The 23,392-nt window shown below is 33.2% G+C and overlaps 1 protein-coding gene across 1 annotated transcript; it reads right to left on the reverse strand.

Annotated features, from left to right (window-relative positions):
* Window positions 1-624: 624 nt before the first annotated feature.
* On the reverse strand, window positions 625-14,349 carry LOC21397956 (anthocyanidin reductase ((2S)-flavan-3-ol-forming)). Its single transcript, XM_010089786.2, has 6 exons — window positions 14,223-14,349; window positions 1,779-1,945; window positions 1,489-1,689; window positions 1,224-1,383; window positions 908-1,121; window positions 625-794 (listed from the first exon to the last, which is right to left on the reverse strand). Exons 1-6 carry the CDS (start codon window positions 14,347-14,349, stop codon window positions 650-652), a joined length of 1,014 nt encoding a protein of 337 aa, XP_010088088.1. The 3' UTR covers window positions 625-649.
* Between the last annotated feature and the right edge of the window lie 9,043 nt (window positions 14,350-23,392).

The raw sequence follows: 23,392 nt of genomic DNA on the forward strand, positions 1-23,392 counted from the left end.
ACAAAGGGAAAAGGCTAATTACAATCCTAATTTTATGGATTATTCTCACGGGTGCCTTTGAACTTTAGAGTTATTTTCAGTTTACTCTATGAATTTTGAATTATTCTCACTTAACCCCTTTGTTATAATTTCCGTGAAAATCAAACGAAAAAGAAGGGATTAAGTGTGGTTATGTGGTTTCTATCTGTTTATTTTTAACATAAATCTAAATAGAAAGACCACGTGTTTGCCCCATGAATTTTGAATTATTCTCACTTAACCACTTTGTTATAATTTCTGTGAAAATCAAAAAAAAAAAAAAAGAGGGGATTAAATGTGGTTACGTGGTTTCTATATGTTTCTTTTTAACATAAATCTAAATAGAAAGACCACGTGACTGCGTTATTCTCTTTTTTTCTATATGTTTTTTAACAGAAATTGCAACAAAAGACGTTAAGTGGAAATAATTTAAAATTCAGGGATAAAGTGAGAGTTTTTAAAGTTTATGCAACAAATTGAGAATGACCCTAAAGTTCATATGGCATAAGTGATAATAATCCTAATTTTATTGTATTAGAGCACGCATGCCCAGGCAAGATGAGCTAATTAAAAATCCTATTACACATTATCAAATACATGTAGAAATTAAGATCACCAATTATTGAGACTTTCAGATGTGAAGCAATCCTTTAGTCTTCAAATACTCCAGGGTGTGATCATATATTTCTTCAATCCCATACTCGAAATTAAATCCCTCCTTAATCAGCTTCTCTGAGGAGATTATCAACTTGGGCTTGGAGGGAAAATCTCCCAAACTGCAATTTGCAAATGAGAAAAAAGTAGAGCATTAATTACTAGAGATTTTGTTAATTTGAAAAGCTGAATTAAGCAATCACATTCAAATTCAATATAGGTTATTGGTGCTTACTCAGTGGGGACTTTGCAGTGAGGATATCTTTTGTTGAGGAACTTTGCAAGCTCAGGAACACTGGTGTTCACAGCACAGCAAATGTAACGACCAGAAGCCGATTCTTTCTCAGCCAAAAATACGTGAGCTCGGCAGACATCCTCAACGTGCGAAATGGATATCGATCCTGACAGCATTTGCATGCCTTTTATGTTATTTATGAGGAAATCATTTCCTGCGAGATGTTAGAATGCCAATGTTAAAACACTCTATCCATCTATGAAGTCAATTAATGGTATGCCTATTCATACATGGCATATTGTGGTTACAAAATTACCTGAAAGTAAGCATGCTGCTAGGCCAACACTGCTGGGAATATCAGGAGTAAGAGAAGGGCCAGCCATGAGAGAAGGGATCACAGTGATGAGGTCAACGTTATTTTCTTTAGCAAATTTCCAAGCTGTTTTCTCAGCTAGTGTCTTGGACACAGGGTAGCCCTGCAAAGTCAGACCAATTAAGCTTGGTTTAAGCACTCTTATTCAATACATAAGTTTCTTAGGCATGAAATGGAATGAGAGAAGAAAACTAAAGTTGGGTGTTACCCAAGTAGGTGGTTTTTGAGTAGTCAAGAACTCAATGTCACTCCAATTCGCTTCGTCCACAACCAAGCCTGTCCCGCTAAGCCTGTTGATTGAAACAGCTGCAGCAGACGACGTCAAGACGACACGTTTAACCGTTTTCGCTTTGACACAAGAGTTGAGAACATTTAGTACACCATGGATTGCTGGCTTGATCATGTCATTCTATAAAACACGTTCAGAAAAGGCCAAAGTAGCTTTGTCATTAAGATGGATCCAGAAGTTGCTAAGAACATGATATTTCTTTTCTTTACCTCTGGATCTTCTGAGGCAAAGTGAACAGGCGTTGCAACATGGAAGACGAGGTCACAACCTCCTATAGGGGCATCGAAGCTGCCTTCCTCAGTTAGATCAGCTCCAAAAATCTTTAGCTCACCCAAAGCTTTCATTTGCAAGAGGTGTAATATCTTTTCCTGATTGACTGCGGGCCAAATAAAATGTCAAAAAAAAAAAAAAAGTAATGTACGTTTGAATATAAATTCAAATTTTTGTTTTGTGAGTGAAAACACTGTAACAAAAAAAGACTTAAATTGTGGCTAAAATCTGCAAAACAATTGGATTCATAATGTAGTCATTACACTAACTTTATCTGATAAAATCAAGTTGTGCTTAGCTACCAATATCCTTGTATTCTAGTGGTGAAATGTGGACTAGATTCTTTCTGTTCTTCCAACTTTATACTATTACTAGCTTGAGGTTAACATTTTTTTTTTTTTTCACTTTGCAATTTGGATTTTTTTTTTCAAATTTATTTAAAATTATTTAGTATGATAAGTAATGTTTCAATACAAACAAGTTTTTTAATTAGACCTTGTTATTGTGAGAATTCTTAATTAATGAGCTAATAATTCAACTTATTATTTTTTAAGTCAATGCTAACCAAGTTTTTTTAAGGGATGCCAACAATGTTTTAATAAGAATAGACATAAATAAAGATAGCCAACTTATAATTATTTTTCAAACTAAAAAAAAAGTAATCATAAATTTTTTCAAATTACAGTGTAAATTATTAAGAAGTTTTAAATTTTAACTTAAATAAAATTATGGTTCTATAAATATCAATAATTTCATATTATGCATAATGATGGTTAAAAAAAATTGAAAAAATATATACATCTTCTATACTATAAGTATAGATATTTAGTAATGGAGAATATTCACAAGTGAAAATATTTATGCAAGTAAAAAAAATTATAAATGAGCCGTTTAAAGAGAAAATAAATGAAAAAACTTAAAGGCAAGCAAGCAAAGTAAATTAAAAACAAAAAACAAAGAAAGCTTGATAGCCAACAACAACAACAACAACAACAACAACAACAAAAAAAAAAAAAAAAAAAAACAAGCAACTAAAGAGTTGAAGTACGAAAGCATCATGCCCATCTGCGGTTCTTATATTAAAAATTAATTGTAACACTGGATTAAATTAATTAAGATTAATTAATTTAAGTCAATTATTAGTATTAATTAATCAAAATTCATTTTCAGTTATGATTATTTTATTAAGAATTTTTTACATTTGAAATAATTATTTTTAAATTGATGTTTTAGTTCTTCAATCTATTTTACGTGTTGGTAACTAATTTTTTTAGATAAAAAATTATTAAGCCATTTTATATTTTTATTTAAGTTGGGCTTTAAAATATAATTTCGCCTAAAAATTTTTAAGAGTGCATGAGTCTAATTTTTATTTTTACTCTTAATAAATATCATTTTATTAGTATAATTATTTAACTAAAAAACTTATAAATAAATAATAAATAATAAAAATCTCGTGCATTCAAATAGTATTTATTAAGATTGCAAACTCACACACACACACACACACACAAAAAAAAAAAAAAAAAAAAAAAAAAAAAAACTCAAGCTTATTTTTCCTTTTTCCCTTGTCTTTTTCTTTTTCTTTCTTTTCTTCCTTCCCTCTCTCTTTTTCACGTTATCTCCCTCTCTCTCCCTCGCACTCTCTCACGTGATCTCTCTCTCCCTCTCTTTCTGTATCTCGTTCTCTCTCACTCCCTCTATCTCTCGTTTGTCTCTCTCTCATCCATGGGAGAATCCAAGATTCTAAGCAGAGAGCTTTTGCTCCATTTTTTATGGGTAGTTCATTTTAAAGTCAATTTTAAGATTGGAGATAGATTTTCTTGAGATTCTAAGAAGATTAAGCTTTTAGATTGGAAGAATTGCATGTGGAATTCAAGAGCAAGAGGTAGGGTTTGTTTTGATTCTTCAATCTTTTTAAAATTCTTTACTTTTCATTCTTCTTTGGCATTATTTTATGATTTTGTATAATGAGTGATTTCAAAGTTTGTCAAAAATCTCTTATTTTGCTATTGTTTGATGAATCATCTATATTCCTTGTTATGTTTCTTGTGATTTTATATTTCTACTATTATATTCAAGTTGGGGTATGAATTTTGTCTTGCGTGCTATTAAATCCGGATTTCTATTAAATCCGGATTTCTCCGAGAATTTAATATTTTATTTCAATATTTCAGATTTAGAAAATGTGTTATAATCCCCTTTGATGATGCGTTCTTGCAGTGTGATTGCTTTGCAACTAGTTCTATGGTTAAAGTTTGATGTTGTTCATTTTCAGAAATTCTTTAGCTTGAATCTCATGTGTTTAATGTTCTATTTCATAATTAGTCAAGTAATTTTTGTTCAACATTGAGTTGTGAGTGACTAAGGAATACTTCCCCTTTTGAGGTTTGTGCATAGTTAGGTTTGGATTATAACACCATGTTTTGGCTCAATAAGCTTCTTTAGCTTTTGCATCCTATTTTTGAACCTTAAGAGTTTAGTTTGGGCGAATTAAGATTTGTACCAGCCTTGTTGGAGTCATTAGTAGGGATTTCTCTTTTGAGTTAGCGTAAAGAATGATGTTTTATTGAAACATGTAAGGGGCTGCCCAAGGAAAAGAATGAAACTGTATCTCCTTGCTTAGATTTTGATCTATCTGATTGTAAGGCCACAAAATAGACGTTATAAGCTTCGATTAGAGACAAGAATCGCTTTAAATGGATAACCATAGCCTAAAATATAAAATTTTGAAATTGGATGCGGTTGTTGCAATTCTGCAGAAAAATCAGCAATTCATGATCTGGTATAACGTGTTTTTGGAGGTCTTAATAGACTCAAAATCAAGCTTATGATAGCTCTATGGAAATAGTTGGATGTCTACTTCGATTAGGCACGATTTTGTAATTTTTGAGACTATGTCGAATATTTTATGGTTATTTCCGTAACAGTCGCTAAAATTGTCTTTTGTAGGAATTGATAAAATGAGAACCGAGACGCTCACTTTATGATTTATAGTTGCTGCACCTAAACCGTCTTCTTTACCACTTAGAAAAAGTTATTAGTGTCGTGTGGGAGTTGGAATCACTTAATTTGGAGTTTTGTAGCCTGAGTTGTGCATATGGAAGTTTCTTGTTGAAACTTTCTAAAAGCTGTCAAATTAAGAAAAAAAGAACTGTTTATGAGGTACATAGAGAGCTCAGATGAAGGCGTGTAATAGCTCATTGGAAAGATCTACGTGTCTACTTTCTTTTAGAGGTGATTTTGTAATTTTTGAAGACTTAGATAATATCCTATGAATATTCACGTCTAAGTCGACGAATCTGTCACTTTACTGTTTTCATGAAGAAAATGGATTCGAGTTATAAATTGATTTATGACTGAAAATTTGATGGTTTGGAGCCTTTGAGGTTATTTTAACACTAAGTAGTAGGTTCTTAATGGGATACAATGAAAAGTGTTAGAAGAGGATAAATTAACACTTTGACATCCAATAATATCTTGTGGAAATTTAATAGATCTTAGTGGAATATGATACTTTTTTATTGTTGGTTGTGCATACATGAATACCGTACAGATAATTGAACTTGGCACGTCCATTTCTTGACTTTTGATCTTGTTCTAGTATGAGATTGCATTTCTCTTCCTTTTTAGACTTATTTCATGGATTTTTACTTCTCAGTTTAAAACTCGGTTTACGTCGACTCTGAGAATTCAAAAGGATCTTCATTTATAAATGTACTTAAATATATATAGAGATTATGTATATGAAAAATCTTTCTAAAAACCCGAGTTCGCGAGTCATGCTTTTTGAAAGAGAACTAAAAAAAAAGAAATGAATTTAGTCTCGGATTGGGATAATTTGAGCACGAGATAAATGAGTTTTCAAACGCTATTTAATGAGCATTTTAGATAGTTGGTTTTAGCATGGTGGCTACAGAGATCGGGATATGGAGATCGTATTCTTAGGGGCAGGTCCCGAAACCCATACGGGCCGCTCTGCACCATGGGTGGTGAGGCTTCGCACTAAACTACGTCTCGGTACTTTGAAAAGAGTATTCAAACAACCGGCATATGATTTATTCTCTACTTATCTATCATTTGATTTGAATATCCAAGGTCTAATAGAATTACAAAATATCTAGAATGTTATAGACTATTTAGATACCGGATTCCTTCACTTTTAAAATGGATTTGAAATTGATACAGTATTTTGAAAGAATTTTCAAATACTTGATTAACCGCTTGACTCTGCATTCGACTGCATCAGTTTTAATTTGATTATTTTTCACATATTACCATTTCTAGCATTTGAGTTATGCATCTCAGTTTCGATTGTGTCTAAGTCTCTATGATTATTTTACTTTTCTTGTTTTATTGTCGTTATCCATGTTTCCCCTTATGATCATTTGGCTTACCCTTGTTTTAAATGTTTTCCCCCCGTCCAGAGTTAGCAGTTTGATTTGCAGCGCAATATGTTTACGACAATAAACTGAAGGCTCGAGATTCAAGATGGTTTGTTTATTAGGATTTCATGTTTTTTTTTTAATTCTAAGTTGTACTGTATTTAGTGTATGTAAACCGTGTTAGTTGGCATTGTCCCAGAGTTGTATCATTTTGAGAAGTTGTATATATTTTGAAGTGTTTTGTAATTACTTTAAAATAAAAGATTTCAGAGCAATATATTTTAATATTTATTTTATAAATATTTATTTTTTTGAATTTTATTAATTAATCTCATTTAATTAAATTTAGTTTTTAGTTTAACCCGCCCCATTTTGGGTCGTGACATTAATACCTGAGGAAATTATCAAAAACTTCTAATGTACTTTAACAAACTTCAAACATTTTTCTTTTTTAACAAATCCATTCTAATTTAGGGTTTCCTTTCAATCTCCACACCCCTAGTGGTAAAATCAGAGAAAAATTGTTTGATTTTTCAGATTTACCTAGATTCAGATTCTTGTAGTTATAAAAATCACACTCTAACACGTCGTTAAATGGACTAAATATTAAAGTATGAAGAATTAAATTAAAAATCATTTCAAATATTTTAAATGACATGCTATAATTTAATTGGTTAAACATCATTTAGACATTAAAATTGAATAGGTCATGATTTGAGTCCGATTTACCCTTATTAATTAACATTCTCCAAACATGGATGAACATTGAGAGATCAGCCAAAAACTTTGTATCCCCTTTGGCTAAATTAGGAACTGAAAAGGAATAAAGCTGTTTAAATGTAAGTGTTTTGTTGATCTCTCGTTATTATTGTGTTTGGAGAGTGTTTCGTAATGATAGTTATGAGAAATCGTGCAAATTTTCCCGATTTGATCAACTGAAACGAGAGGTATAAATAAGCAAGAAACAAGCATCTCCCTATTATTCAGGACTTGTTCTTTTGAGTGAAAAACTCAAAAAAAGACAACTCGAGTTATAATTTTATTCGAGTTCATGTTCTTTTAAGTTTAAACTGGAGTTTAAACTCGAGTTCAAACTGGAGTTTAAACTCGAGTTCAAACTCGAGTTTAGGACTAAAACTCGAGTTCAAGTTTTCCCTTCAACTCGAGTTCAGAAACTCGAACTCAAATTAATGAACAATATTTTTTTTATTCTTAAAAATGCTATAACTTTTTCGTTTTAATTCTGATTGAGATGATTTTTTTTCTATGCGTTGACAACGTAAAGACAAATAAAACCGACCCATATACCCTATTAAAATTTTTCATCAGCATTGAGTTTTTATTAAAATACTATCTAAATACAAATTCAAGTTTTGACTCACTCAAACACAAACTCAAAAAGATTCTCATCTCAAACTATAACTCAAATGTACACAACCAAACACAAACTCAAGTTATAAGTTCAACTCAAGTTATAACTCAAATTCAACTAAAAAATTATACTCAAGTTAAACTCCAAAAGAACAAGCCCTCAATTTCTCAAACCAAACAGAGCAAATACTAATGTGTTAGCGACCTTACGCCACGGGGTGCAAATGTAACGTGCAAACATCAAAAGGCACAAACGCAATCCACTAATGTGCAAGGTTATTCATTCAATTTGAGAATTATTTGCATGAATAGTCCTCAAACTTAGGGATTGTTAGCCTCCAAAATTTAAAACATCCTACTTTGATCCCAACATTTCTTTTTTTATCCTCAATTGACATCTTTCCGACATCAGAAATTACCAACGCAAAGAATAATTAAGGGTATTTTAGTATATGCAGTTGGATTTAATGAAAAAAAAGGCATAAGTATAAAAATGATTGTTCTTAATAATTATTAAAAAAAATTTGTAAAAATTAAGTAACTAACCATTTATCAGTAATTAATCATGGTAAACCAATGATAAATCCGTTTATTACTGATTGACATGACGACTATCTCTTATTGACTTGATAGTTTATCATTGATTAATCAATATCCGTTAGTGATAAATTAATTTTAATCAATATAATTCATCACTTTATTAGTGATAATCATGGTTATCACTCTACAAAAGTTATTTCCCAAAGAAAAAAATGGCATTTGCCTCCATCTATCTAATCAAAGAAAAAAATCCTCAAAAGATTCTCTCTATCCCCGCTCTCTATGGATCTGTTTAAAATGTCATCATCAAATTAAAATAATTCAATTATGCGGTACTTGGTTAAGCGTCTAAAGTAGCATAAACTTCTAGTCCAAAAACAAAGCACTCTAGACAAAGGAAAAAACAAATAGAAGAGACAGTGGGAACCAAAAAGCATAAATCAAATATCTACCCCTCTCTGTTACCTATTAGAAAAGAATGAAAGAGAAATGAAGAAGAATAACAAACTGTCTTTCATTACTCAAGAAGAGGTATAACCGAAAAAACATATATAGAGAGGTTTTGGATTTGGTTCACATAATCCTTACCTCACAAGACAGCTGGCATAACAGAAAAAAAAGAATATTCAAAATACATAAAATATGACAATATGCTAAAATTTTAATACTCCCCCTCAAAATGGAGAATACAGATTGTGAATTCCCATCTTGCTCAAGAGAAGATGAAATTGAGAAGAATGTATAGCCTTGGTAAAAGGATCTGCCAGCTGATTGTGTGTCGCTACATGCATTATTTTAATGATCCCATCTTGTATCTTTTCTCGCACGAGATGATAGTCAATCTCGATATGGTTGGTGCGCTCATAATAGATAGGGTTGGCTGCTATATGAAGAGTGACCTGATTGTCACAATAAAGTAATGCCGGACCATGATGGTGAACACGCAGTTCACGAAGAAGACCGAGGAGCTAGACAATCTCACAGGTGGTGTTGGCCATGGAGCGATATTCAGCTTCTGCCGAAGAACGAGAGACAACTTGCTGCTTCTTTGATCGCCAAGAAATGAGTGAAGATCCAAGGAAAATATAAAAACCAATGAGAGAGCGACGTGTATCAGGGCAAGTCCCCCAATTAGCATCCGCAAAGGCCTTGTCCTGGAGCTCTCTTGATATATTGTAAGATGCGGAGTGCTGCTTGGAGATGTGGAGTTCGCGGAGCAGCCAAGAATTGACTGAGGCGATTAACCGAACAACTGAGATCAAGCCTAGTAATGGTGAGATAAATCAACTTGCCAATCAGCCGTCTATAACTGGTAGGGTCAGTGAGCAATTTACCATCCGAAGCGGATAATTTGAGGTTCGGTTCCATAGGAATAGAAGCCGGTTTACACCCCAAATACCCTGCATCAGAGAGCAATTCTAGTGCATATTTCTGTTGGCAGATAGATATTTCAGTGTTGGAACGAGCAACTTCAAAACCCAAAAAATATCATAGAGCACCCAAATCTTTCATCTTAAATCGTTTGCTCAATGTTAACTTAAGAGCATCCACTGATTATTGATCATTGCTAGCAATGATAATATCATCAACATATACCAAGAATGCCAAAAAGGAATGCCCACAAGCTTTGATGAATAAAGAATGGTCACAAGCGGATTGAGTAAAACCTTTCAAAATCAAAACAGTAGAAAACCTATGAAACCATTGGCGAGATGCTTGTTGCAGCCCATATAAAGACTTATGAAGCCTACAAACAGCATTGGAAGGTAAGGTCTCCCCCTTGTGACGAGCGTAACTAGGAGGCAAAGCCGTATAGATCTCTTCGGTAAGGTCACCATGAAGAAATGCATTAGTGACATCAAGTTGGGTAAGAGACCAACCCGAAACAATAGCTAACGAAAGTAAAACTTTAACAGTAACAATTTTGGCAACAGGGGAAAAGGTGTTAAGGAAGTCAATACCTTCTTGTTGCATAAACCCTTTGGCCACAAGACGGGCTTTATACCGATCCACAGTACGATCTGCATGAAATTTAGTTTTGTATACCCATTTACATCCCACGGAATGCTTACCAGGAGGTAGCGAGACAATAGACCAGGTCCCATTGTCTTCCAAAGCCTGTAGCTCCATATTCATGGCATCACGCCATAGCGGATTCTCAATGGCTTAGGAAAATGACTTAGGTTCCTTGTGTGAGGAAATAGTCAAGATAAAGTGACGGAATGGTGAAGAAAGCTTGTGATAGCTAAGAAAGGAAGAGATAGGATATGGAGTTGAGCTGGAGGAGGAGACTTCCGAAGCAGGCGAATCATGAGTGGCGAGATAACAATGGTAATCTCACAAATAAAAGGGTGGTTTATAATGCAACGAGGACGGGATGAAGTGATAGAATGATGAGGGGCAAGAGTTAATATAGGGCTGGAGGGAGCAGAAGTAGGCACGAGTGAAGCACTGGGATACTCGGATGGAGTAGAGATAGGAGTGGGAAGGACACGATGACTAAAGAAGTCATGAATGACAGATTGTGGTTGAGAGTTGACGAAAGGAGAGATGGTTTCATGGAACTGCACATTCCGGGATATGTAGATTTTATTGTTTTCCAAATCAAGAAGTTTGTATCTGAAGGGATAGCCAAGGAACACAGAGCTTTGGGCCCGAGTAGTGAATTTAGTGCGATGACAAGGAAGAGTTGAACCATAACAAAGACAACCGAATGTACGTAAATGAGCATAAGAAGGCCTTTTGTGATTTAAAAGTTCAAAAGGTGTCTTGTTGGACAACAAGGGTGAGGGAGTGCGATTAATTAAATAGACCGCTATCATAACACAATCACCCCAATAACAAAGTGGGACACAAGACTGAAAAAGAAGGGTGCATGCCACATTAAGGATATGTTGATGTTTGCGTCCAACAACAAAATTTTGTTCCGGTGTGTCAACACAAGAATGATAAGGAAGGATGCCTTTAGAGCGGAAAAAATCAGTGAAAGCTAACTCAGGGGCATTATATGAACAGACAAATTTTATAGGAGTGCCATATTTAGTTTGAATAAGAGTGTAAAAATTCAGAAAAATGGTAAGCACATCTGAGTTTGCATGTAAAATATAAACCCAAGTAGCTCTAGTGCAATCATAAACAATAGTGAGGAAATACTGATGCCCAGAGGTAGTTGCAATATGTATCAAATCAAATGGCTTATCGGACATATGGTTATGCGAAATAAACGAAAGACATTTTTATTTAACCATGTGACAGATGCGAGAATGAGATGAAAAATTTGAAAGAGAACCAGGAATTTGTAATTCATTATGAAGCATTTGAAGTTTTACAGGAGATGGATGTCCTAGGCGAAAATGCCATACATCATGCTTTGACAATACAGAACAAGAAAACATGGAATTACAAATTAAAGCTCCTAGTTCTAAAAAGTAAGGATTGTTGTGTCTGTTATCCCTTCCAATCGGCCCCGAGTAAGGTCCTGAATGATACAAGAAGCATAAGAAAAATTAACACGACAAGATTGGCTGAGGGTAAGAGCACTCACGTTGAGAAGATTAAAAGAGAACAGGGGACCAAATAAGACGTTGTGCAGAATTAAAGAATCAGATAAAGGAATAGTACCAAGTCTAGTAATATCAATAGTCTGACCATTAGGAAGGGTGATCGTGGTGTGGTGAATTATTTTTGAGTGAGAAAAAAGAGAAAGAAAGCAACATACATGGTGTGTGGCACCAGTATCAAAAACCTGAGTTTTTGGGCGAAACAGTTGGATGCGAAAGAGAAAGAACAGTGGAGAGATTACCATTGACATGGGACACATAAGGATCCATAGCCGATTGAGATCCAGATGTAGAGGCACCACAAAGCTAAAGTTACGAGCTGAGGTAGGCAATGAGTTGCTGAACCTGATCAGTGGAGAGCTAGTTAGATGGAGGAGAGAAAGTTGTTGTTGTAGCAGCGGTAGAAACAGAGGTAGTGAGGTGAGAAGTCTCAGATGTGGATTGAATTGAGATCTGGTGTGCTTGGGCCTTGGGCTTGGGCTTGTAACCATGTGGGAAACCATGAAGTTTGTAGCACCGATCCACAGAATGGCCCGTTAGTCCACAATGAGAACATATCAGACGGTCACGTCTGGGCCGAGAATGAGAAGATGAAACCGCCGCAACAGGAACATTTGGAGTCAGAAGAAGGGGTGGTTATGATAAAGGGACGCTGAAGGCCAAAGAATCCCTTGGAGCAGTGGGAATGGAGCCAATGGTGCGTTGTCGTTCCTCCTGAATGACCAGATTGAACACCTTTGCAACAGAGGGCAAAGGATCCAGCATTAAGATCTGGCCTCTTGTCCCAGAAAGTCATTGAGACCCATGAGAAATTGCATCACATGCTCCTGTTCTTGATAATCCAACCATGCCTTCATACCTCCACATTGACAAACGGGAACGGGTTGAAAATTCTTAATCATCCCAAAGAATTTTCAATCGAGTGAAATAAGTGTTGAGATCCAGAGAGCCCTGTGATAGACCATGAAGCTGTTGTTTGATCTGAAAAATGCGTGGAGCATTACTCTGACGAAATCGTTCATGGAGATCGGCCAAAACCACGTGAGCGCTATCAAGGTAAAGGAGACTCAACAATCTCCTTGGAGACAACATTAAGCAACCAAGAGGTCACCATACTGTTGCACCGAGACCAAATACCAGCGGTGGGATCAACAGAGGCGAGCTGCTGAAGAGAACCATCAACAAATTTGAGCTTATTTTTGGCATTGAGTGCCATAAGCATGGCACGACTCCAGGTATTGTAGTTCGGACTAGTGAGTATATGAGAGACGAGAGTTAATCTTGGGTGATCGCCACTGTGAAGAAAAAAATGGCTATTGATGTTATCCATGGCGGCTGGATCTAGAATGGATTGGGTAGTAGGAGAAGAAGTAGGGGTGAGAGGCTGGAACCGATTTGTGTTATTATTGTTATTCTAGCCACCACGAGCCGTAGGTCAGAAGGAAGGAGAAGAAATGGGTCAGAAGAGAGAAGAAGAAAGAGCAGAGGATTAAAGCTCTGATACCATATTAGAGAAGAATGAAAGAGAAATGAAGAAGAATAAGAAACTGTCTTTCATTACTCAAGAAGAGGTACAACCGAAAAAACATATATAGAGAGGCATTGGATTTGGTTCACACAATCCTTACCTCACAAGACAACTGGCATAACAGAAAAAAAGAATATTCAAAATACATAAAATATGACAATATGCTAAAATTCTAATATTACCACAACTTACTTTGTCAATCATCTATACGGCCAGCATTGCAACAAAGGATCTAGATTAATGAAGAAAAGAAAATAACAGAACAGAAAAAAACTGATCTTTTTGGGAGGTGGAGTAGGCGGCAACGACAGGAGATGTTGGGGAAAAGGTGAAGGAAGTTATAGACGAGACAAAGTTTAGGTCAGTTGGTTTCATTGATTTAAAACAATTCGGTTTTTTGTTACAGTATTTACTTTCATAAAAATTCAAATTCAACTCTTTTTTTGTTGTTGCTATAATTTGGGTTTTGGGTTTTTGGATAGAAAAAATTTAAAGGGTTTTTTTTTTTTTTTTTTTTTTGTTAAATAAATCCAACAAAAATCATTAAAAGAATTTAAAGGGTTTTTTTTTTTTTTTTTTTTGTTAAATAAATCCAACAAAAATCATTAAAATCTACCAAAATACTCTCAGTTGTGGTCCACGACTCCACATGTTAAGTGGGAGATTTCTTCCTATTCTTTTAGACCCCAAGGACAGAAAGGTGTTAATTGATTAAAGCGAAACATTGAGGATCGAAGTGAGACATTTTTAACTTTGAGGATCAAAGTGTGGGACAACGTACGTCTTAAGTTCAAGGGCTATTCATGGAATTAATCGAAGACTCAAAAAATAAGGTCCACCAAAAACATGCATGATGCATGCATTAACCAAGTAGGTAAGGAAAAAGTCAAAGGCAGAATATATAGTAGAGCTAGGCAAAGTACAAAGCAAAAAGTTTCAATAAGCTTAAGAAAAAAAAACTATAAAGCAAAGATGCAAAGAAGAAGGAAGACCAATTACCAGGGTCTCTAACAGTGGTATTAACGGCATAGCCCTTCCCAAGCAAAAGCTTCACAAGCAAAGAGGCGACAAAACCGCTACCGCCGACCACGCAGGCCCTCTTCTTGACGATGGTCTGAGTGGCCATGGCTATTGGATTCTTATTTTCTTTTGTATGATTTTTGTGAAGAGTATGACTAATTACTAATATTACTGTTATCCAAATTAAAGACTAGCTACAAAGAAACAAGTATAATGTTTGTGGGTACCCTTAAATAGACGTTCGCATTTAATTTTTTTTTTTCTTTTCTTCACCTAAATTTTGGGAAAAATAAGGTGAGCACGTGAAGTTGAATTCGCCACCAACGAATCAAACCTTGGTGTTCCCATTATGAACTTACTCGTTATAAATTCTTCTTGCTGAACATATAAACCGAATTTCCAAACTGAATTCTCAAGGTGGAAAGAAAATTTCTCGACTACTCTTGCAAATTCTCATAAATACCTCCCAAGAAACAAAAGAGCCTATTGGACTGAAAATCAACTATCCGCCAGCAAATTAAAATTTAGAGGTAATTAAAGCCAGAGAAGAGAGCTATTCTTAGGATTCCGGTTAAAAACTATTAACTAACACGTACGTTTCCCTTCATACTTCTTTATTTATTAACTCAATCATATATGAAGAGTTTATGCTACGATGTGAACAAAAATACTATACTAATAATGCATGATTTTAAATCTGGCATATTTTTAATAAATTCTACTAAATCATCATATTTTTGTAAATCTAATATGACTCATGTTCTGTTGGGATTACGTTATATTAAAATAATTTATGTATGACAATTTAATTACTATGTGCAAATATAATTACTCTTAATAAAATGCGTAGAGGCTTAACGTCAAATATGTAATTTAATTGGATAAACAATGAAACCTATTAAATTGTGAGAGTTATACAAAGGGGCATAATATATGACTATATAGTGTGTCATGCGTTACACTATATATATGTATAGAAAAACATATTTATGTCTTCTCATAAATTGTCTATATTATTTAGAGTGCAATTTTGTGTTTTTAATGGAGTTACTATGAAATTAATACTTGATTCATTATATCAAAATGGTGATATGTTTTCTCATAAATTGTCTATATTATTTAGAGTGCAATTTTGTGTTTATAATGGAGTTACTATGAAATTAATACTTGATTCATTATATCAAAATGGTGTTACTGGATTGAATTCATGAATATTGAGAATCAAATAATAAAAGCCCATAAAATCCCTACAGTAACTTAATCTTGTGATTATACAAATAAGTAGAGAATAATAAATTGAACTTTGTATTTTATGGAAATAAATTAGATAATTAACGTGTTGTGATATTGAATATGAAAGATCCAAAATTGAAAAAGGAAAACCTTTAGATTTTAATTTTGATTAATTTATTTTAATTGATTTCTTAAATTTGTGAAGAAAAAAATTATTGAAAAAAGGAAAGTAGCTCGTTTTTTATTTCTTTTTACAGAAATAGTAGAGAATATCATCCCATGCTATTGATAAAAATAATAATAAAAAATTTGTTTCTTTTTTATATAAAAAGACTAATATATATATTCTGTTTAATATAGAAAATAGAGATGGTGCATACGGAAAGTTCTCTCTTTTGTTTTTCATTCTCTTAACGAATATCCACACACTGGTATCTATGGCCAAAAAAAAATAAATAAATAAAATAAAATAAACATGATAAAAATGTAATATAAGAAATCTAAAGTTTATAATTTCAATTTTCAAGTATGTACCCTTTAGATATTGTAAATCACCACAAGGCAGGAGTTGTTCGACACTGCTATTCCGACCCAATTTCCAAGAATCGAATCCAGAAGAAGAACAACTATAACCTTGATCGAATTTTCTCACAGGACCATGGATCTTCCCAGCTATAACTCTGCACACAAACAAAGCCTTCCTCTTAAAGTGATAATGACCTTCTTCACCAACATGTTTCAAAGCTCTTTCACTAGTTGAGGCAGCAGAGATCCCAAACCGCCCAACAAAATCCTTCCTTGCGGAGAACCTGTTTCTCAGAATCTGACAAGCACCACAAGTGTTCGACTTGCATGGACTGGAAGAGTCGTTCGTGCCAAGAGAACATGAAATGGTTGTGGCATAAAATCTTAAGAGTTCATTCCCGTCTGCTGCCTTTGTTTTTCACCATTTCTCTCTAGTCTTCGAACTGATAAAAGTATGTTTTCCGTGTTGTGGACTTTTAAAATTCTGTCAATCTTAGTGCTTTTGTTGATGTTGGACTCTGGCTCGCTTAGGCAAATTATCTCCACAATCTTCCTAGATGCGTGTCCTTCGGCTAGTTCACTGACTGCATATGACGACATGACATAAGTTGAAATTATTAGAGCAACTTAGCTTTTTTTTTTTTTTTTTTTGTTTAAAGTTGATTTTTTGATCAGTAAGTTTTTGGTAATTTTATAATTTTACTTTACTCCTTACCTTTAGGAGATTAGGCAACTTACTTGATTTTGAAATTATTCTATCATGTGTATATGTATATATGTCGGTTGTATGAATGGAAATGTTATACAATTATTTTATAAATATATATATACATATATATTTTAATTTGTGGTATCATGACATTTACGATCCTAACCCTCAACATTAGGCCAAGCCTCCAAAATTTTAAAATTTTTTTATAAAAGTAATTTTACTTTTGTTGAGGTTAAATTTCGTATCTTATTTCTCACCATACATGTGTCACTGCATTTCTTAGAGAATGAGGATTTATTAAAAAATCAGCCTATGGAATTAGTTAGGAGCTACCGACAGCTCGCCGGCCCGACAGGTCGTCAGACCAGATTCTAGTGAACAACAAGCTATTTGTCGAGTCCGTGACTTTCCATATCAAGGAATGACCTAGAAGAATGACTCCAGCACATCAAAATCGAGCCGTGAGCTTCAGACAGCTCGCAGGTCGCGACCTGATGGACCGACAACTCATCTGATGAGTTGTCGAATTGTCTGGGTGACTTGGCGCCCAAGTTACTAGATAAGGATCAGATTATGCACGAAATTATCTCTCCAAATCACAGAGAATCTTATTTGAACAAGAATATCTCCTCTAAAAAAGGGATTATCTCAATCCTAATTTGAATATTCAAATTATGGGCTTATCTACAAGATATCTCCTATCAAAATTCAAACATAAGATCTTATCCTACAGAGATTCAGTCACCAAACCTATAAATAAGGGCTTAATTCACGCCCAAGAGGAGAATCTCCACGCCTAGAGAATTACGTACACAAGCCCTAGCTTCTACAGGTGTTCTACACGTTTTCCAAGGCATTCATAGTGAGTTGTACGAAGTTTAGGCTTGGGTTTCACAGTTCTAGGCTTATTTTCTTTTATTTTCTCTACTATTCACCTGAATTCCCCTCTTCTCTCTTCCCGCTTTTCTCTCAACTGCATTGTAATTTACATCAATTGTAGTGGAAAAACAACGAAGACCCTATAGTGGACTTTTCTTAGATTATCAGAGAAATCACTACAAATTTTTTTTTGTCTATCTCTTATTTACTTTTTTTTGCGTTTATTCTCTGCCATACGATACCAACTCTCTAATTAGTCCAAATTCGGACATTGGCCTGGTACAAATTCGACGGTAAATTCTACCCTCTACAACTTTATTACTTACCTTTAGGGGATTAGGCAAGTTACTTGATTTTGAATTCTTGTATTATATATATATATATTTATTGTATTATTTATTATCAACCCTAGGCCAGACCTCTGAAATTTTACAAATTCATTGAATATATACGAGTTTTTTTTTTATAACAAAGAATTATTACAAGGCTTTACGTTTGTAGAAATCGTTCTAGGAACATTAGATCAACAAGTTCACCAACCTTTGTCTACTAATTAACGATTAATGAGCCTAAAACAATCATGTTGAAAGTTTCTTAACTTAATATGGCCTTGGCATTAATTTTTCATTAATGAAAATACTAGTTTAACTCATGGAAATTAATTAAGTACTATTGAAGTCATTTAATGGTGAACTATTTGACTTAAAGTGCATCTAATTTGGGAGTTTTAAATATGTATAGAACCCTAACGTAAAGTTCATATCGAATTCCTTTTGCGACCTTTCTCTAAAGCCTCTTAAGTGAGGCATTAACTCAAGTGAATTAAGAAGAGAAGTTATGAGTCTTTTGATGAGAAGACTCAAACTAACGCATTATCTCCCTATAAAAAGATCAAGGTCCCAACTCACATTCTCATCTTTTGAATTAAGTCTTGTTATACACCACAAATAGTTACTCATCAACTATAATGAGAATAGTGAGTTGAATACTCTTGGTCATCCCACCTAGTATAAAGACTTTGTAACATTTGCTTCCTCAATATGGATCAAGGTATGATATAAAATATATTATTATATTGTTTTGTTTCATGCATTCAAAATTTTTATCTTCAAATTATGTTTTATTATTATTGTTATAAAAATTTCTAACAATTGGTATCAGTGGGGTTATTAATTTTGATGCATGGGCATTTTTGTATTTTATGAGTTGTAAATGAACGTTTTGGCCAAATCAAAGGTGATTCTAATTCTTCTCCTTATTGCTAATTCTTTTAACTTGTGTATATTATGATAACGAGAATTTTTATATGCTTATACACATGAGTATATTTTATATGCAATTATTCATGATAAACTCATATGTATCAAACGTTATCATTATACGTATATAGATAATAAGATATCATGGGAATTGAATTAATTCATGTGTAGTATAACTGCTTATTAAATTTGTAATATCTTTTTGTTTATTGATTAATGATAACTCGATGAAATAAAGTTATTTAGCATGCTTTTTGGTTTAATAGTTGTAGATTTCTCAAGGTAAAATGTCTTAGTGTTAATATTTTACATAACATTACTTAGTTTTTATTTAGTTGGTAAAAGGTTGATACTTGTGGAACAATCTCGTCCAATCATGAATTTAGTCCTCAAATTCAATAAAAATATGTTGACTCTGGGTTGACCGTGCAGGAAGTCCAAGGGCAGCTTTGGTGGAAGCACGTTGAAAAAAAGCACAGCAAAGGAATGGAAAGCAGGAATTCACCCGTTGCTGCAGCAAAGTTGTAGCAATGCAGAAATAGCCAAAACGTGCAAGCTAGTGCAGTTTTTCATTTATAGCTGGTAGTGGTCCAATTGCTGACTTTGTCAAGAGAGGACAGCTGTAAGAGCACTAGAAGGGGGACCTTCAGTTTTGGCTCTTAGGCGTACGTGTAATTAGGGCACCTCAACCTGCCCTAATATAAAAGGAAAAGAAGAGTACTGTACAAAAGGACAAGCAAGGAGGAGGCGCACAATTACTCTGTACAAGCTAAAAAAGGGAGAAAATAGGAGAGTACAGGAGGAAAAAGGAGAGTTGATTTTTGAAGTTGAAGGAAGTAGTACAGCACGGCTGGACACGAGAAAGCAAGGACGCATACCTATTTAGCCTTCAGATTTTAGCTTAATCATTTCCTTCTATCTTTCTTTATTTTCTCTCTATGAACAAATGGATCTAGTTGTTTATATTATTTCTAATTTCTTTGAACTAAACATGAGCTAAATTTCTTTAGCTAGGATTATTGATGGAACCAAAGTTGCAATGAAGATTTATTAGTTATTATGATTGTTTGTGTAATTTTCATCCTGTTTATTCAAGTGTGTTTATTGTCTAATTTTTGTTAAATGACAGGCCATCATTTAGTGAAAAATATAAACTAAAATTAATTCTGGAAAGGCTAGTTTTCGTTAGATCTATCTTGGATAATATAAGGGAATAGTGTAGGAATATATTATTGTCTTGTACGACCCATTAAGATTGGTGCTTAACTTTAGTTTTAAAAACTAGAATGCATAGGAATATGTTAATTTTGGTTTAAGGAACTACAAGCATAGATCTGTCAGAAGATGATTATGCATAATTTTAGGTTAACTGGATGAACTTTGCTACAACATTCCTATAGCAATTGTGGTCAGAGTTGCAACTGAGGGAAAATCAGTAATCCTAGCCTTTACCCATCATTGATTCACAGCTTGTAACATAGATGTTGTTAAGTCTTACCTTTTGTTTGCATTTTAATCACACCCATTCATTTTACTCATTTAGTTTACTTAATCCTTGTCAATTTGTTTCTTGATTCACTCTTTGATTTATTTTAGCACACTGGTTTTTGTAATCAATCTTATTAACTCAATTCTTGTGGAGACGATACTCTTTAAACTGTACTACTTGTTCGATTACGTACACTTGCGTAGAGTTATTTACATACATAGGATTTTTGACGAACAATTAACTACAACCATGATGATTTACCCAACGGAAAGTCATCATAATGCATGGTTAAAATGCTTTAAATTAATGTTAAAATTAAAAATAAAACCTTGGTGACTAACCCAACGGATTATCACTATAATGCATGGTTTATTGAATGCTTTAAATACATATATTAGTAACCTTGAATTGTTCCTACCCAACGGTAATTAATTCTCTCATGTTTTGTAGTAAAAAGGCTTTCATTTTAAAGAACTTGAAATTTAAAGCAATGAAAAAGTTACAAGAGTATTTAAGAAATTTACTTATCTTATGTCTTATTTATTGTTTTCATCCCAACGGAAGATTGCAATATTTTGTTTAGATTAGTTTATTATTTGAACTGATAAATGTGTGGTGTATAAAATTAAAAAAAAAAAAAAAAAAAAAAAAAAAAAAAAAAAAAAAATTAACATAAAAATAAAAAAAAAAAAAAAAAAAAAAAAAAAACATGACGATATGTACACTGATTGTACACGTACTAGTTAAAATTGTCATTTTGCAGCAATGAATCCTACTGCTGTTACTATGTATTTCTGGTATGAAGCTTTGAGTGGAACTAATTTCAAGAAATGGAAGGAAAAAATTGGCATTGTTCTAGGCTGTTTGGACTTTGACTATGCATTAAGAGAGTCTGTTCCCATAAAGCCAAAAACTGAAAGTTCTAATGAGGAAAAGGCTTTATATGAAAAGTGGGAGCGTTTCAAATCGCACGAGTCTAATGATAATGAAAAGCTCAATTACTCCTGCTGTTTGAAAGATTCAGATAATGCAATAAGCTATATGAAATCAGTCGAAGAGCAATTTTTGAGAACTTCCAAATCTTTAGCCAGTGCCCTTATGATCAAAATGATGACAGTGAAGTATGATGGTCATAGTGATGTTCGTGAGCATATCATGAAGATGAGTGATATGGGTTCTCAACTAAAGTTTGGAAATAGTAAAGTAATTTCTCTGTTCCATAGTTCTCAGTTAGTTGGTTCTGGTTCTGTACAAGGTAATCTATATTCTTTGAATTTGGATTACTTATATGCACAGTCTCTTTTATCCTTTTATGTGAATGAAAAAGTGATTAGAAAACGAATTAGAAAAAATGAAAATTCATCCATGTTGTGGCATAACGACTACGTCACATTTCAAAAGGTAGAATGGAAGGCCTTATTAAAGGTGAAATTCTAAATTCAATTGATTTTTCTGATTTTAACACTTATGTGGATTGTATTAAAGGAAAATCCATAAAGACTACGAAAAAGAATGCATCACGATCCACATAATTATTTGAAATAATTCATACAGATGTATGGGACCCTATCCAACTCCAATTATTATTGGGCACAAATATTTAATTACTTTTATTGACGACTATTCTAAGTATGTGTATGTGTATGTGTATCTTATTAATGAAAAATCTAAAGCACTAGATGTTTTCAAAATATATAAAGCTAAAGTTGAAAACCAACATGATCGTCGGATTAAAAGTGGGAGATCCGTCAGAGGAGGTGAATATTATGGAAGATTCACTGAATCAGGTCAAAATCCTAGTGCTTTTGCCTTATATTTGAGAGAGAATGGTATCATTGCTAACTACACAATGCCCGATACACCTTAGCAAAATAGTGTAGTTGAATGACAAAACTGTACTCTTACTAACATGATGAGAAGCATGATAAGTAATTCATCTTTGCCCGATTTCTTGTGGGGTGAAGCTCTTAAGATAGCTGTTCATATTCTCAATCGGGTTCCTAGTAAGGTTGTGCCTAAAACTCCTTAAGAGTTATGGGTAGGCAGGAAACCAACTTTGAATTATTTACATGTTTGGGGTTGTCCAGCTGAATCTAAAATTCATAACCTACAATAAAAGAAATTAGACCCTAGGACCCTGAGTTGCTACTTTATAGATTATCCTGAAAGGTCAAAGGGCTTTAGATTTTATTGTCCCACTCACAGCACTAGAATTGTTGAAACTTTGGAAGATGAAGATTTCATTGGGAAAGATAAACCAAAAGAATTTAACTCTATTGAAGAATGGGCTACCAAGGAAAAGAGGTTCTTACACCTAATATTGAAAAGAGTGGAATTCAAATGGTTAGCCAAATCGAGAAGGAAGGCATTTCAAATGCATAAGTATCTTTATGTAGATCTTAAAGAGATAAAAGGCCTGCTATATCAGATGATTATTAAGTTTATCTAGATGAGTGTGATTATGATATTGGCTTGGATGATGATCCAACTTCTTACAATCAAGCTCATGCTACGTTTGCTATTACTTTTCGCTCCCAAAATCAATTTCTGCTTGTAGCAAAAGCTTATTTTAGTATTTGATAAATCTACTCAAAAGTGTCTTTTGAAGAATCTACAGCTAAAATCAGAAATATCCAAAGACAAGTTTAGTTTTTAAATTGTGCGAGAATCATCATAGTACAATTAATGAAACTTTTATAATACCCATAATACCCCTAATGAAATTTAAAATTTACAATCTTCTCGATCTAAAATTCAAACTTGTAATATAATATAATATAATATTGTAACAAATAATATCATAATTATATTAATAACTCTAATATTATTATTTTATCATATAATAAGATGTTATAATAATATTATAATTATTTTAATAATACGATATTATAATTATAATATAATTATAATATGATATTATAATTATTATATTATAATAATAGCATATATTATATTGTATTATATAATTATATTAATAATAATAATAATAATATAATAATTAATATAATTTTATAATTTTAATATTATTATATATTATAGTGTACTATACACG

The sequence above is a fragment of the Morus notabilis genome, unplaced genomic scaffold, assembly GCF_000414095.1.
Source record: "Morus notabilis unplaced genomic scaffold, ASM41409v2 Scaffold457, whole genome shotgun sequence".
NCBI classification, from domain to species: domain Eukaryota; kingdom Viridiplantae; phylum Streptophyta; class Magnoliopsida; order Rosales; family Moraceae; genus Morus; species Morus notabilis.